Raw genomic sequence first — 16,945 nt, forward strand, 5'->3', positions numbered from 1 at the left:
ATGTGTTAATAGACCTCTCTGCATCGAATCATATCTGTTATTAATCTCTGTCTCTCTTCCACAGCATGTCTTTATCCTGTCTTCCTTCTTTCACCCCAACCAATCACAGCAGATGGCCCCGCCCCTCCCTGAGCCTGGTTCTGCCGGAGGTTTCTTCCTGTTAAAAGGGAGTTTTTCCTTCCCACTGTCGCCAAAGTGCTTGCTCATAGGGGGTCATATGATTGTTGGGTTTTTCTCTGTATGTATTGACTATGTGCACGTTAGCATATGCTACTTCCGGTGGAAAAACTCCTGTGGGGAGCTTTGTTTCCGGTGTCCTATTCGCGCCCTGTTTAATGTCCAAAAGAAGTTAACCAAATGAATGAATTAAGCGTCGATTTACATTTCTATAGATGTCTTGGTCATTTACCCAATATAACTGTAAATGATGATTCATGGACTTGTCGATATTTTGCCCCCACGCCTCAGAGCAAAAGAGAAAAGGGATTCAAATGTTATATTTCTCAGCTGTCCCTCGTTTATTGTGGTGTTATGTTCAAAAAATAACCAGCGATAGGTGAAATCAAGTAGCCAATTTTATTTTTTTGATGCGTGGACATCGTGGACATCCAGTACTGCACTTTTTAATTTAGAAGAAACCCTCACCAGCAATCGTTCATTTTTTGTGTGGCTTTTTTCACGGTTTGTTAACATGCTGTGTAGGTGTGGACATAACGGGAAACATCTGTGACTGTTGTTCACCTGTAGTTTGAATGCTGAACATTTGCCTGTTTAAAGAATAAGACCAGTCACTATACAGAGATGTGCTTCTGAATGTGGACGATGTGTCTTATGCTGCAGTGATGCAGTTCTGCTTGTGTTGAGTGATGCAAACAACCGATCGATCTAAACTCTTTAAACGTTAATCATGTGGTTACCGGCTACCGGCGAAAATAATCGGGACGGTAAGCCAATTTCTGTCTTAGAGCATTTGCGCCGCTGTGTGTTTTTGTGGTCTTCTTTTGCGGCTAATTCAGTGAATTTTGGTCTGATCGTGGTGAAACTTTGTGTGTGGAGTCAGTGATAGCTCTGGGAGCTAACCAGCCTATCTTTAATCGGTTACTTACATGAAGTCTGAAGAATTTCTGGTTCGGTTTTGTTTGTTTAGCGGACTTCTGCGCATTTACATAACTGCTTGTTTAATCGCGGCTTATTTTCGGTGTGTTTGGTGGTTGTAGAAATGGTTTATATGACATTTTAGCTGAGATTATGAGGTTTCTGTGGATACCACACATGTCTGGACTTATATTTCTCAACCCGCGTTATAACCGATTAAACGTGATCTCCTCCTTTTTGCCCCCGGTACTGGAGACGTGGGGCTTAAGTGGTTAAACGTCAAAATCTATCATTAGATTTTTTTGTGACACAACAGTGGTGAGTGTTCCCACCTTCTGCTCTTTGGAACTTAACGCAATCTTTCCGTTTTCAAGTTTTGGACATGATTTTGGAGTATATCTTCGCAGTAGCGATTTACCGCAAAGTAAAGCTACCGGAAATGTACAACCCCACATCCGGCCTCAAACCAGGAAGTTAGCATTTTCTCGTGCACATAGTCAATTATTGTAGGGTCTACTGTGCAATATAAAGTGCCTTCGGACGACTGTTGTTGTTGTTGTTGTTATTGCTGTATAAATAAAATTGAATTGAACTGAATAGGTAAAAATATGGCGACACCAGGAGTTTCAGACGGTGAGAGAATGAATCTCGCTGCAAAAGTAACGATGTTTTAAACTCTGCATGTCAACGTCTCCCCACACACCAAGAAAACATTAAATAAACTGTTTTACAGTCACTGTCTCGACTTTTGCTTCTGTAATTTGATGTCATCCCATTTTTTTTATTTTGCCATTTTTATAAGCACAACAGAGCAGCTTTTTCATTTCAGTCGTTTTATTTTGACTCATGAATTCTTTCTTGACATCGTTTTTTGTTGCTGTGATCTTTTGTTTGTTAAAGTGTTGACCACAGAAAGAGACTTACTGTGATTGTACTGTAATCTGTGAAAATCCTCTGTGTGCAGCTGATGGTTAAAAGAAAACATTTCAGTTCATTCAGATCATTTTTATGTTGAAAATAGAAAACCATCCTGAATGGTCGATTTGAATGAGTGTAACATATCGTGATTTATATTGTGTTTTGTGATATAGCCAAAAAATATTGTGATATTACATTTTCCTCATATCACCCAGCGCTACCATAGATGTCCATACATGACGTCTAACAATGAAGAATGACACGGGGAAAATGTATTGGACAGAAAGAAAGGTGCAAAAAGACACATTTATGAGTAATTACAGAGCAATCCTGCCACTTAGTGCAAATTAATATCAGTCGGTTCAGTCCCAACTGATGGCCTCATTAGCCAGGTTTCACACAAGAAGCGTCTCATGATGGGCAAAACCAACAAGCTCTCTCAAGACCTTTGCACACTTAATACTGCAAAACGTACTGATGGCATCGGCTACAGAAGAACTTCTAAATTACTGAAGGTTCCAGTGTTGGGGCCATAATCCTGGCGTTGCCCCTGCAGGGGTTTTATTTATTTACAATAAACCAGCCACGACCAAGCTCTCCCCACACGATTTCAGACAGACGAGTGAAAAGATTTATGAGACTGGAACCAGCACATACAATCGTTCCACAGGAAACAACAATGCATGACCTGTCTCACACAAGACTCCTAAAAGCCACTGGCAGGGTTTCTGGATGTCAGCCACCTGCTGATATGTACTTTAAAAATTTAAATCATTTCTTAATAATAATATTACATTTTTTTATTTGTGTATTAATACCATGACATGTTCTGCTTACCTGGAGGCTGCTGCGGCCATGAATACTGCTGCCAGTCTTGGAGAACGTAGGTGAAGCGAATGGCAATGTTGACTGGAGGCAGAGGGAACAGGGAACAACCCTGATGACAACAGGAAGAAATCAGCTCATGTTTATGGTAACAAGCTTCAGCATCAATCTCTCTGTACAGGCGTGTATTACACCACGTCATTGTCGACTGTTTCTGGGAACACACTGAACATATTTAACCCTTTCATGTGTGGATTATGACAACATCGATCAGGATTTTTATTCATCTTTAGAAATGAAAAAAAGATTTTTGAACTTCATTTTTTAAATGTCCAGTTAGTTGGACAACATAGGTTTTAACTTATGATTTGGGTATGGAGGGACACAGCAGTGTGTAGTGTTTCTGTGCAAGTATACCATCAACACTGACATAAATACAAGAAAACAGCCTTTGAATAGCTGTCACTGCAGTGACCACTGTGCATGAAAGGGTTAAACAACATGACTTTTGGGAATTCATTGTGTTTCCAGGAATAGGAATAAACAAAGTTCAAACAAACTGATCATTAAACCAACATCCACTTCCTAACAGTTTTTATTTTATTCACAAATTAACTCCACAAAAATTTACACAGAATTAGACATCTTCTTCTTCCTCTTCTGTTTTTCCAGTGTTAACATAACTAAGCAGTGTGCTGTACTGTTATCAACCTGCTCTTTAAAGAACTATTACAAGAATATATTCTTATTATAAGATAAGAATATTATAAGATGATATGTTTGTGTTATTTTCAAGTTGAATACAGTTTTTGTGTGACAGAAGAAGAAGAAGAAGAAGAAGGAGAAGAAGGAGGAGGAGAAGGAGGAGGAGGAGATCATCATCATCATGGGTACATGACGCTCTGAGGTTGCACAATTATATTTTTTCTTTATTAAAAAACAAACAAACAAACAACCTTGAATTATGATCTATAAAAACATGTTGTTCCAGAGCACTTACTATCTTAGATTTGAAGATGTCAAGCAGGCCGGACAAGTGGTTGTACTGCACGGGCGCTCGGCGCAGGTGAACAATCTCAAAGTCGGTGCGCACACCTGGTCCTTTGCACTCTCCGGCATACATCCGCCTCCACTTCTGCTGGATCTGCACAAACATCGGCACCTGACTGAACGCACAAGATAAACAGCAGAAGCCATTACTAGCAGGATCTCTGGTACACGCCCGACATCCAGCTTCAGTTTCTCTCAACCAGCAACAATCCAGCTAAACTAAACAGTCTGACTGAAACACAGAGCAACTACGGGTCACTCTGAACAAGCTGCAGAACCGCATTGTACTGGCATGTATGTCAGCACTATCACTGCACGGACTGCTGAGTGCTACGCAGACTGGTTTTAATATGCTGTGTACAACGATGCAAATGCGTGTGAGGGATAGCTCAGTAGGTGGAGTGGTGGCCCCATGATCGGAAGGCTGGGGGTTCGAATCCAGTGAACGGCTAAGCTGAGGTACCCCTGAGCAAGGTACCTACACACTCCCCAGGCGCTGCATTGGGTGAATGGGTTAAATGCAGAGGAGTAATTTCCCTACGGGGACTAACACATATACATTATTCACCCACACTTGCGAGTATAAACAGCCATGCAAAACACACTTATTTAGGAGCAGCATGTGAATAAAAAGTCTGGCAACATTAAGCCCAAACATCCCCAGTTTTAAACAAAAACACTGAAAACACGCAGCAGTGATGATGACGCTGCACAGTTTGACGTGGAGCTGAAGTTTACACACTGAGAGGAGCAAAGAGGCGTTACTGAGACGGTGAGCTCAGTTGAAAACGTATTTCAGCAGCGCTGCTCTCGTGATCATCATTAAAACCTTTACTCTGAAAAAGCTGGTCCTCCATCACAGCAGGAAAGCTACAGAAGACAGGCTACATTCAAATATGTTGATGAACTATTCATTTAGTCTGATACCATGTTTACATGTCACAGCCTACAACCGTCACATTTTACCTGCAGCAAACAGGGGTGAGTCTAAAGGGGGGGCATGGGGTGGGCGAGACCATGTTAATTTGAAGGCTTTTCTAACATTTTTCAGATTGAAAGTGAAATAATATAAAAATAAAAGCCAATCTAACTGTAGATGGGCCAGTAAAACTCTTCTTCCAGCAGAATAATAATAATAATAATAATAAATTTTATTTATAAAGCGCCTTTCAAGACACCCAAGGACACTGTACAATAGATAAAAACACATAGTAGAACAATTACACAATGAAGAACAATAAAAACAAAAGCACAAGATAAAATGAACAAACAGTGGGATCACAGTGAACATGCAGATTTGAACAGATGGGTTTTGAGTTGAGATATAAACTGGGGGAGAGAACCAGTGTTTCTTACATCAGGGAGTAGAGAGTTCCCCAGCCTGGGAGCAGAGCAGCTAAAAGCTCCGCTTCCCATGGTGCTGAGCCGGAAAGAAGGCAGAGCAAGCTGGATAGAAGAAGATCGAAGTGAGCTGGCAGAAGAAATAGTGCTTAACAGGTCAGAAAGGTAAGGAGGTGCGAGGTTATGAATGGCCTTGAAGGTGAGCAGAAGTTTGTATATTATCCGGAATTTCACAGGGAGCCAGTGAAGTTCCCGAAGAACAGGGGTGACGTGCTGGTAGGAGGGAGTTCTGGTGATAATCCGAGCAGCAGTTCTGAACCAGTTGAAGCTTATGGAGGGATTTTTGGGGGAGACCATGCAAGAGAGAATTGCAGTAGTCAATATGGGAGGTAACAAGACTGTGGACAAGAATGGACGTAGACTGGGTGGAGAGAGAAGGACGTAATCTGTTTGTTTTTTGGGGTTTTTTGTTGTTGTTATTATTTATTTTATTTTATTTTCAGTTGTTACAGACGGGACAGACATGACTGGGGGATAGGAAAGGGAGAAAGAAAGATGAAGGAAAAGAAAAACAGAAGGGAAGAGGGACAGTGAGAAAGGGCACTTAAAAAGAGAAAGAAGAGAGAAAAAAAAATCTCCTGGATCACCTGTTGAGAGAAAAAGAAGAGAAAACAAGCAAGCAAAAAAAAACCCAAAACAGAGCAACATACTAAACACAACACCATCACGTTAATCTAGCTAAGTGTAAACAGCAGTAAATACTAAATATTGAATGTTGTTGTGTAGCAAGCAGGACCGACAGCGCACAATGTGCTTGGAAATAGCAGCCAATAAAGGTGTAGTTTATGTCTATGAACAGTGAACACCCGTGTGCACACCTGTGTGGATCAGCGCGCTTGTATTCAAAAGGTTTTCCCATGTAACGGTCTGCTAGAGGATGTAGAGCCATAGCCCTGTCCCCCAGGGCATGAAGCAGGCATGGAGGAGATGCAGGCTCCAGACATCCAGAGGCCCCAGAGTGCGAGAGCCCAAGGAGGACCACTGGAGGGGCATCCGTGCCACCCTCCTGGGAAGAGCTGAGGAGAGCCCCAGATGAGGGGTCACCCAGTAGCCACGGAGCAGAAGCCAGAGGGGGCTGCAGTGGCGTGCCCGCCGGCTCTGCCGGCAGCCAGCTGTGCCAGAGTGAACCGAGCCGCAGGCCCAGAGGCCGGAGGCCCGAGGGCCCCCTTTGCCCCGGAAGAGGCCTGACCGAGCAACAGGCACCAGGCCCCGCCAAGTAGTCACCGGGAGTGAGCTGGTGCATACCTGAGCACCCAGCCCCCGGACACCAAGAACCACCAACGCACCAACCCCTGAGGGCATCAGTTACCGGCAGGGAGTGAGGACGTAATCTGTTAATGTTGCGTAGATAGAAATAGGCAGAACAGGTGAGATTATTGATGTGAGATTTATAGGAAAGTGAACTGTCAGGAGGAGAAGGGAAAACTGTGGAGTTATCGATAGTGAGTGAGAAATGGTTCGCCTTCAGTAGGTTGGATTTGGTGCCAATAAGGAGGATTTCAGTTTTATCCTCATTGAGCTTTAGAAAATTAGAGCTGAACCAGGATTTTAATTCGGATAGACATTCTGTGAGGGAAGAAGGAGGGAGGGAGGAATCAGGTCTGCAGGAGAGATCTAACTGGGTGTCATCAGCAAAACAGTGAAAGTGAAGATCAAATTTGCAAAAATGGTACTGTTAAAAGAAAATTGTACATAATGTGATCAGCTACTGGAAATGTGCTCTTTTTATGGATCACTAAGCAAACCACATGTCTATGTGACTTTTCACCTAATAACTTTTGTGATGAACTTATTTACCAACTAACAGCTTCCTCTTTCTCTAAGAACATACAGATTTAGAAAAAGGGGAACCTTTTCTAACTCAGGGGTCTCAGCTGAAGAACTACGGGGTGATTTAAAGAAATCCCCTGTCAGGTACCAAGAGGGAGAACAAAGGTTTGCATCAAAACACAAGCTAAATCATTTCCAACACCCTGGAGAACAACAGGGAGAGTTTAGAGGCTCTCCAAGATTACATCGATCAGTGCTTCCAGGATCTCGTGATGAAGAAGGCCCAGAGTGCAGCTTCCCCGGCCAAATCTGAGACGCCATCGTCGAAAAGACATCGCCCGGCAGATTCCCCCGGCACAACATCGCCAGCCGGCAAAGATATTGCTGACATACTGGAGTCAATCGACCAACGATTGTCCAGTTTCGATGCAAGGCTGTCCTTGGTGGAGATTCTTCACTGGGAATTTAAATCCTTGCGAGAATCCCTGGAGTTCAGCCAGCAGCAGGTGGAAACGCTCGCTGCTGAAAATGCCACGCTAAGGGAGTCGGTGAAATGTCTCACAGATAGGGATGGGTACCGGTCATGGCACCGGTTCTGACATAAACGGTAGTAACCAGACCGAAAAGCAGCGCACATTTCGGTGCTTTATTTCGGTGCTTTTTTTTTCCTGAGCCAATTCTAGCCAATCATTTTACGTTTCCGAGGATAGTAGGCGGGGCCAGGTACGTACGTTCTTTTAGAGCAGAGCTACAGATTAAAAATGCCCAAGGCGAAGCGGTCAAAAGTCTGGCTGTACTTCACAGCAAAAGGTGCAAACTCAGCAGCCTGCAACAAGTGCTTTAAGCTGATACTGTGATACTGTCAAAGGAGGTAACACCTCAAATCTGATGAAACACCTGGCGACGCATAGCGTTTTTTTTTAAAGCCGAGAAATGCGCCGTGTTTGTTAGCTTGCTGCGAGACCTCACACCGTGCACATCTACTGCGGGTGTGGTGCCTGTTATCAGACCTGGAGTTAGCAACATCCCCCAAAAACCCGAAGAGGAGAGTCCTGGCCCCTAGCCCTGCCAGCGTAGCAGAAATGATGAGGATGATGATGGCAGCAGCAGCCGTTCTTCTCTGCGTGAGTAGCTTCATGTTGTTCGTGTGTAATTTACGTTGAGTACGCTAACCATGTTATTACATTAATGCATGTAAGGTGAACTAGCAAACACCGTCGTAGTTACATGCGGCTGTCTTCTTGTTTGATGGCAGATACTCCCTTCACCCTGGCCAAAAAGGCTAAAATGACCAAAGAAAAAGTGGAAAACAGCTGAACATGAGAGGTTTTTGGACAAAGTTTGTGTTTTTTTTCCATTGTTTAAGCACTGCTTCCAGCCAAGAGTGAGACCATATATGCCCTATAGCTGCAGAAAAGGCTAACATTGTTATCTTTTTACAAAAAAAACAGCTGAACATGAGAGGTTTTTGGACCAATTTTGTGTTCTCCATTCTTTAAGCACCGGTTTGAGCACCGTTTAAGCACCGGCACCGTTTCAAAAGTACCGGTTTGGCACCGGTATCGGATAAAACCTAAACGATACCCATCCCTACTCACAGACAATGTTACCCAGCTAAATAGAGAAAATAAAAAAATAAAAGAGACAGTTATTGATCTACAAGCTCGTGGCATGCGTGATAATCTTGTATTTTCTGGTATTCCAGAAGGCGCTGGAGACTACGGCAAAAAGCTTCATCAAAACCCACCTGAAGCTGCCGGAGGACACGGTGAAGAACATCGCCTTTGATAGAGTGCATCGCATCGGCCCCATGCGGGCTGCGACCGGGACACCACGTCCTATCGTGGCCAAATTCGGCCACTTCAAACAAAAGGAACAGGCGAAAAGTCGCGGCAGGGAATTAAAAGGAACGGACTTCAGCGTAAACGACCAGTTCCCCAAAGAGAACAAAGCGGCTTCATCCAGAAGGGCTCCCGCGCTGTCATCGCTGTGGACCGGCTGTATGTGGACGGACAGCTCCACCGCGACCCCGACATCACTCCGTGGCTGTATTAACTTCACACCAGATAAGAATCCGCTACACCCTTTCCCCATCCACTCACACTAACTTGCATTATCTGTTTAACTTACCAGTATCAAATCGCATCTTAAGTGTGATATCATAGCAGAATTAACACCGTCACTCTCCGTCAGTGGTTTGATTGGAATGTTTCCAGTTTTGTTTTCTTCTCATTTTTTCTTCCTCTTTTTCCCCCTCTTGTTTTTATGCTGCTCACCCTTGTCCTTGGTTTCTTTCTTTTTTATTTTTCTTTCACTGCTTCGATCACCTGCTTCGAGACTCATCCACAAACAACATCCTTTATTTCGACACATATGCACAGCACGATCACGCACAGTCATGCGCTCAACGGCAGCACATTTACATCAGTCAGACAGCGCACACAGACCTACAGGATACACACACTTAAGCCAAGCACACTCATATTAGTAAATATGCACACACATAGTCAGACTCAGGGAGCATCTCGCCACACATTTTTTCTCTCTCTCCTTCTCTTTATTTACGAACAAGTGATGTTTTCTCTCCACCTGTCTAAGCGACACACACAGCATACACCCCTAGTTATACACAGACATCTATGGGTGCACTAAGATTCGTTACATGGAATGTAAATGGAGCTGGCTCCAGAGAAAAGAGGTTAAAAATATTTAACCAACTCAAAAAACTACAGGCAGATGTTGTCCTTTTACAAGAGACCCACAGACCTCTTAGAGGTTCGAATGAACTTAAAACACCTGAGTTTCCTAATGTGTTCTCAGCTTGTTATAATTCTAGACAAAGGGGAGTAGCAATTTTAATCCATAAAAATATTAATTTCACAGTACTCGATACAGTTATAGATCCAGAGGGCAGATTCTTAATCATTAAACTATCTATACTTGATAAAAAGCTATGTATTGTAAGTGTATATGGTCCAAATGTTGATGATCCCTCATTCTTTCACAGTTTTTTCAGTGCACTCTCTGAACACTTAGATGGCACGCTTGTTCTTGGAGGCGACCTCAACCTTGGACTAAATGAAGAATTGGATAGGCTCAATACAGCAGGAACTCAGCGTAATTGGCAGTCCACAAATATAATCAAACAGTATATGAGCGACTTTGGTCTTTGCGATGCATGGCGCTCCCTTCACCCCAACAGTAAGGAATATACTTTCTTCTCACATGTTCATCACTCCTACTCTCGTCTGGATTATTTTTTGGTCAGCAGCTCACTGCTGAGTGACATTTCAGACACTGAGATTCACCCTATAGCTGTCAGCGATCATGCTCCTGTATCTTTAACACTAATGCACAAGAATAATACTACGCCAAGTAAAAACTGGAGATTTAATACATCACTGCTTAAAGATGAAGACTTTATTAAATATTTTAAAAAAGAATGGACTCTATATTTAGACTTTAATGACACTCCCGGAACATCAGCATCTGTTCTATGGGAAGCAGGGAAAGCTGTGATGAGAGGTAAAATAATTTCTTTCTCATCACATAAAAAGAAAAAAGAAAACAAAAATATTCAGGAATTAGAAAAAACCATCAAATCCCTAGAAGAAGCCTACACGCGTCCCACCAAGATCAGGAAACATTGAACAAAATCATAAAACAAAACTAGAATTAAATGAGATAATTGATAAAAAAACAAAATTCTTAGTACAAAGACTACGCTTACAAAATTATGAATATAGTAATGAATCCGGTCAATTTCTAGCAGCCAGCTAAACAAAAAACAAAAAACAAAAACACAACTATATGTGCTGTTCAAGATTCATCTGGGAACACAATATATGACCCGAAACTAATAAACAACATTTTCAGGGATTTCTATAAATCGTTGTATTCACCACAAATAAACCCATCTAAAAAGGAAATTGATCAGTTTTTGGACAACATAACTCTTCCAAAATTATTAGACTCTCAAGCAATGGCACTGGATTCGCCACTGACATCAGGTGAACTCCAGGAAGCCGTGACAAGTATGCCCAATAATAAGGCTCCAGGTTCAGACGGCTTTCCTGCAGAATTCTACAAAGAATTCTGGACGATTCTAGCACCAGTTTTTTACAGAACGTTGTTGGAAATCAAAGAAAATGGCAGACTTCCATCAAATATGAATTCTGCAAACATTAATCTCCTGCTAAAACCAGGCAAAGACCCTGTATATCCCTCAAGCTATCGTCCAATATCCCTTATAAATGTAGACCTTAAAATAATCTGCAAAGCTCTCTCGAAGAGACTAGAGAAAATAACCCCCCTCTTAATTCATCCTGACCAAACTGGATTCATAAAAGGTAGGCACTCATCAACAAATACACGTAGATTACTTAATTTGATAGACTACTCATACAGTAAAAACCTTGAAACTACAATATTTTCTTTAGATGCAGAAAAAGCATTTGACAGAGTTAACTGGAAATTTCTATTTGCAACTTTACACAAATTTGGTTTTGGATCCTCTTTCATTAACTGGTTACAAATATTATATAATACCCCAACAGCTTGTGTCAGAACAAATGACCAGACATCCTCCAGCTTCTGTCTCCTGAGGGGCACCAGGCAGGGATGCCCACTCTCCCCTTCACTGTTTGCAATTTTTATTGAACCACTAGCAGCAGCAATTAGACAGAATTCAGTAATTAAGGGCATAAAATGCAAGAACGTGGAACATAAAATCAGCCTTTATGCGGATGATGTGTTACTCTTTCTCCAAAACTCACAAACCAATATCTCTGGGGTGATTGAACTGATAAACTCGTTTGCAAGAATATCAGATTACTCAATTAACTGGTCAAAATCTACAGTCTTTCCGATTAATTGCTCCTTCCATAATTCTTCTTCTACACCACTGCAGTCGGGAAATATAAAATATTTAGGTATTAATGTTTGTCCCAAGCTTGCAGATCTAACTAAATTAAACCATATCCCACTTTTAAAGAAAGTAGAAGGTGATCTGCATTTCGTTGCCCTGTACCTGTGCATGTGCAATGACAATAAAGTTGAATTCTATTCTATTCTATCTGGCTAGATGGAAATGTCTACCCATATCACTCATGGGAAGGGTTGCCGCTATAAAAATGATGGTATTACCAAAAATAAATTATTTATTCTCAATGATCCCAACTAAACCGCCACAAGATTGGTTCAGATCTCTAGATTCATATATGTCCAAATTCCTTTGGAAAAATAAGCCCCCACGTATAAGCTTAAAAACACTACAAAAGACCAAGGATAAAGGAGGATTAGAACTACCTAACTTTTAGCACTACTTCTTAGCCAACAGGCTTCAGTTTATCTCGGGATGGCTAAAACATACCTTATTAGACGAACCTTGGCTAGATGTAGAACAAGCACTTTGCAATAATCTAGAGATTTCAGATCTACCATTTATCAGCTCAAACATCCAACGACATGAATGCTTTAAAAGCATCAGCATCAGCTCTTCTCTGACAGCATGGTGGGAGTTTCTAAAATTGACGGAGTCTTCATTAATCCCATGCAAACGTACACCTATCTGGAACAACCCTGACATATTACAAAACAATAATATGATAAACTTTTCAGATTGGAGTGGTAAAGGAATCAAATATTTAGAACATATACTAGAAGGAACAGAATTTATTCCATTTAACAGACTAGTTACACAATATGGGATCAACAAGAAAAGATTTTTACAATATCAACAAATTAAATCCATAGTAAAAAAGAGATTTAAACCAGGTCAAGTTGAACTACAAACACCACCAAGTGTGGTTCAATTTCTTACTCTTAAAACCCCCAAATTACTATCCAAAATATACAGAATGCTTTCTAAAACAGATGAATCAATATCACTTCATATTGCAAAATGGGAAGCGGATTTATCAGTTAACTTAGACCAAAACTTCTGGTCTCAGATATGCTTAAAAACCTTTCATCTAATTAGAAATCCCAGTCTTCAATTAATTCAATACATACTACATACTACATAGAGTGCACTATACAGGTCATTGGATGTTCATAATGGGCTATACGTCTACCAACAACTGCTCACACTGCCAAACCAATTCACCCGACAATTATATCCACGCTCTTTGGTTCTGTCCACCAGTTTAGAAGTTTTGGCGCGAGATATGTGAAGACTTATCAAAGTGTCTGAAATGTAACATTCCAACTTCCCCTTTAGTGTGTTTGTTGGGCAGCTTAGATAATGTCACTACAGAAAGAATATAGCCCATATGGTTTTCACTGCCCTATGCATAGCCAAGAAAACAGTCCTCATGAACTGGAAAAATAAAAATAATCTTAATTCTAACCAATATAGAAATTATCTATTAGATTACATTAGTCTTGATACAGCCTCTGCCAACACATCGGATTAATTGCTCTGGGCTCCTTTGATCAGCTCCATCACCTAGTGGGGGTGGGGGGTCATAGTTTGGTCCCACCTTCGCTGTTGTGATTGGTGTGGGGGTAAGGACAGGCTTAGGGCGTTGGGGGGTTCCCCAGGAGCATCTTCCTTGGAGGGCTCAACCCGGGGTAGCGGTCATGGCCTATTAAGGACTGTGTTGGCTCTTAGGTGACGGTTTCCACGTGGCTGCGTGCAGCGGGGCTAGGGGAGGGTCTGTGCTGATGGACGTGGGTTACTGACCTGGTAGCCTGGCTGCTCCTGGGTGGGTCCGGGACGGGCGTGGGGTTCTGGGGGTGCTCCGTCTCTGGGCTGGGGCCCTGGCTGGGCCTTGGGGGCTTGGGTCCTGGTTGGTGTGTTGCCGGGGTTGTGGGCGGGTGGATGTCTGGGGGCCCAGCCCTGGCACGGGGTGCCACCAGTGCATCGAGCCACCTGGGGGGCTCTTCAACTGGTGGGGGAGGTTGTTACATCTTACAGGAGCTTTCCTCTCTTCAGGAACTACATATATATATACATATATATATATATACATATACACATATACACATATATATATACACATATACATATACACATATATACACATATATACATATACATACACATATACATATACATACATATATATACACATATATATATACACACATACACATACATATATACACATATACATATATATATATATATATATATATATATATATATATACATACATATATACATATATGTATGTGTGTGTGTGTGTGTGTGTGTGTGTGTGTGTGTGTGTGTGTGTGTATATATATATATATATATATATATATATATATGTATGTGTGTGTGTGTGTGTGTGTGTGTGTGTGTGTGTGTGTGTGTGTGTGTGTGTGTGTGTATATATATATATATGTATACAGTTACAAGTACCTGGGGATCCCGCAAGCGAATGGGAACCATGAAGAGGGTGCTAGGAAAGCTGCAACCACCAAGTACCTGCAGAGGGTCAGGCAAGTCCTGAGGAGTCAGCTGAACGGTAAGAACAAGATCCGGGCCATCAACACCTACGCCCTGCCCGTGATCAGGTACCCTGCTGGGGTAATAGGCTGGCCAAAGGAGGAGATAGAAGCCACTGACATAAAGACAAGAAAGCTCCTTACCATGCATGGAGGGTTTCACCCCAAGTCCAGCACCCTGAGGTTGTACGCTAAGCGGAAGGAAGGGGGCCGGGACTGGTGAGTGTCAGCACCACAGTCCAGGATGAGACAAGAAACATCCACGAATACATCACGAAGATGGCCCCAACTGACAGCGTGCTCAGTGAATACCTCAGGCAGCAGAAACCCAAGAAAGAGGAGGAAGGCGAGGAACCATCATGGAAGGACAGGCCCCTGCACGGTATGTACCACCGGCAGATAGAGGAGGTGGCTGATATCCAGAAATCCTACCAGTGGCTGGACAAAGCTGGACTGAAAGACAGCACAGAGGCACTAATCATGGCAGCACAAGAACAAGCTCTGAGTACAAGATCCATAGAGGCTGGGGTCTATCACACCAGGCAAGACCCCAGGTGCAGGCTGTGTAAAGATGCCCCAGAGACAATCCAGCACATAACAGCAGGGTGCAAGATGCTAGCAGGCAAGGCATACATGGAACGCCATAACCAAGTGGCCGGCATAGTGTACAGGAACATCTGTGCCGAGTATAACCTGGAAGTCCCGAGGTCAAAATGGGAGATGCCCCCAAGGGTGATGGAGAATGACCGAGCTAAGATCCTGTGGGACTTCCAGATGCAGACGGACAAAATGGTGGTGGCTAACCAACCGGACATAGTGGTGGTAGACAAACAGAAGAAGACGGCTGTAGTGATCGATGTAGCGGTTCCGAATGACAGCAATATCAGGAAGAAGGAACACGAGAAGCTGGAGAAATACCAAGGGCTCAGAGAAGAGCTCGAGAGGATGTGGAGGGTGAAGGTAACGGTGGTCCCCGTGGTAATCGGAGCACTAGGTGCGGTGACTCCCAAGCTAGGCGAGTGGCTCCAACAGATCCCGGGAACAACATCGGAGATCTCTGTCCAGAAGAGCGCAGTCCTGGGAACAGCTAAGATACTGCGCAGGACCCTCAAGCTCCCAGGCCTCTGGTAGAGGACCCGAGCTTGAAGGATAAACCGCCCGCAGGGGCGTGCTGGGTGTTTTTTTGTTTTTTTTTATATATATATATGTAGGAGAGGTGGAGAAAGATCTCAGCCTGGCCATCTATTGTGTTGTGTAGTCTGGAAGATGAGTGGATGACGGGGTGGGAGCAGTTTTCTCTGTGGTGGGGTCGGGTGGGCTGTCCCGGGCTCTGTGGGGCCAGGCGGTGCTGCTGAACTGGGCCCCGGTCCGGATGGGCCTGGGCCCCCTTTCCCTGGCGGGTTGCAGAGTATGGGGGTGCCTACTGGGGTCAGCGGGGGAGCTGGCCCCAGGGAGGGGTCACTTGCCCCTCCCTTCCTTCCCTCTCCATCTCCAGCTGCCTCCCTCTTCCCGCTCCACCACAATCACCCACACATGCAGGGCCTTGGGGTAAAGGTGTGTCACCAGGGTGCAGAGGAGGCATCCCAATCTCAATTTTAAATACATGTAGCCATTGAGGGCTATCAGGAGGGGCTATGCGCTTACCTGCTGCTCTCTGGCAGGTAGCTCCATGCCCTCCTGGGTTTTAAATGCACCTTAGAACACACATGCATCAACACTACATATGAGCGGGCGGAGGGAGGTTTGGAGTCTTCACACCCCCCCGTTCACTGTGGCCTGCTGGAGCGGGGGGGCTGGAGAAGGAGTTGGCCATCCGATTGGGGTCTGGAATGTGGGGCCTCCCTGCTGCTGCTGAGTCAGGGCAGTCTGCTTCTCTCCACCCCAGGGAAAAGGGTAACACTACCTGGGTCTGGGTGCAGTTTCCCCCTCCAGGGGCAAGGGTACCTAGACCCGGTTCTTAGAGTACGCTTGGGGAGTGTGAAAAAGAGAAAAAGAGTGTGATACGGGTGACCGTGGCTCAGGGGATTGGGAAGCTCATCTGTAACTGGAAGGTTGCCGGTTCGATCCCCCTGCTCTCTCTGTCCTGGCAAGACACTTTACCCTGCCGCCTACTGGTGTTGGCCAGAGGGGCCGATGGCGCGATATGGCAGCCTCGCTTCTGTCAGTCTGCCCCAGGGCAGCTGTGGCTACAACTGTAGCTTGCCTCCACCAGTGTGTGAATGTGAGAGTGAATGAATAGTGGAATTGTAAAGCGCTTTGGGTGCCTAGAAAAGCGCTATATAAATGCAATCCATTATTGTGTGTACAGTGTCTCTTTATGTCTGTCTCCACGTTGGGTGAGTGTGGAGTAATTACATATGAGAGCATGAGGGTGGGAATGGATGTTTGTATCTGTGTGTGCCTGTATGTCTGTGTCCATATGTCGGGTTGGGTATCGCCACCTCTCTGGGGA

At 43.8% G+C, this 16,945-nt stretch overlaps 1 protein-coding gene across 3 annotated transcripts in view; it reads right to left on the reverse strand.

The window, feature by feature from the left end:
* rab3gap1 (RAB3 GTPase activating protein subunit 1) overlaps positions 1-16,945 on the reverse strand; it is a 99,162-nt gene that overhangs the window by 48,597 nt on the left and 33,620 nt on the right. For all 3 annotated transcript variants that reach the window (XM_039616664.1, XM_039616663.1, XM_039616665.1), the window contains 2 exons: positions 3,839-4,004; positions 2,851-2,950 (listed from right to left, as the gene is read on the reverse strand). In XM_039616664.1, coding sequence (XP_039472598.1) covers positions 2,851-2,950; positions 3,839-4,004 — 266 coding nt within the window. The remainder of the gene's footprint in view (positions 1-2,850; positions 2,951-3,838; positions 4,005-16,945) is intronic.

This window comes from Oreochromis aureus, linkage group 8 (genome assembly GCF_013358895.1).
Source record: "Oreochromis aureus strain Israel breed Guangdong linkage group 8, ZZ_aureus, whole genome shotgun sequence".
In the NCBI taxonomy this organism is placed as follows: domain Eukaryota; kingdom Metazoa; phylum Chordata; class Actinopteri; order Cichliformes; family Cichlidae; genus Oreochromis; species Oreochromis aureus.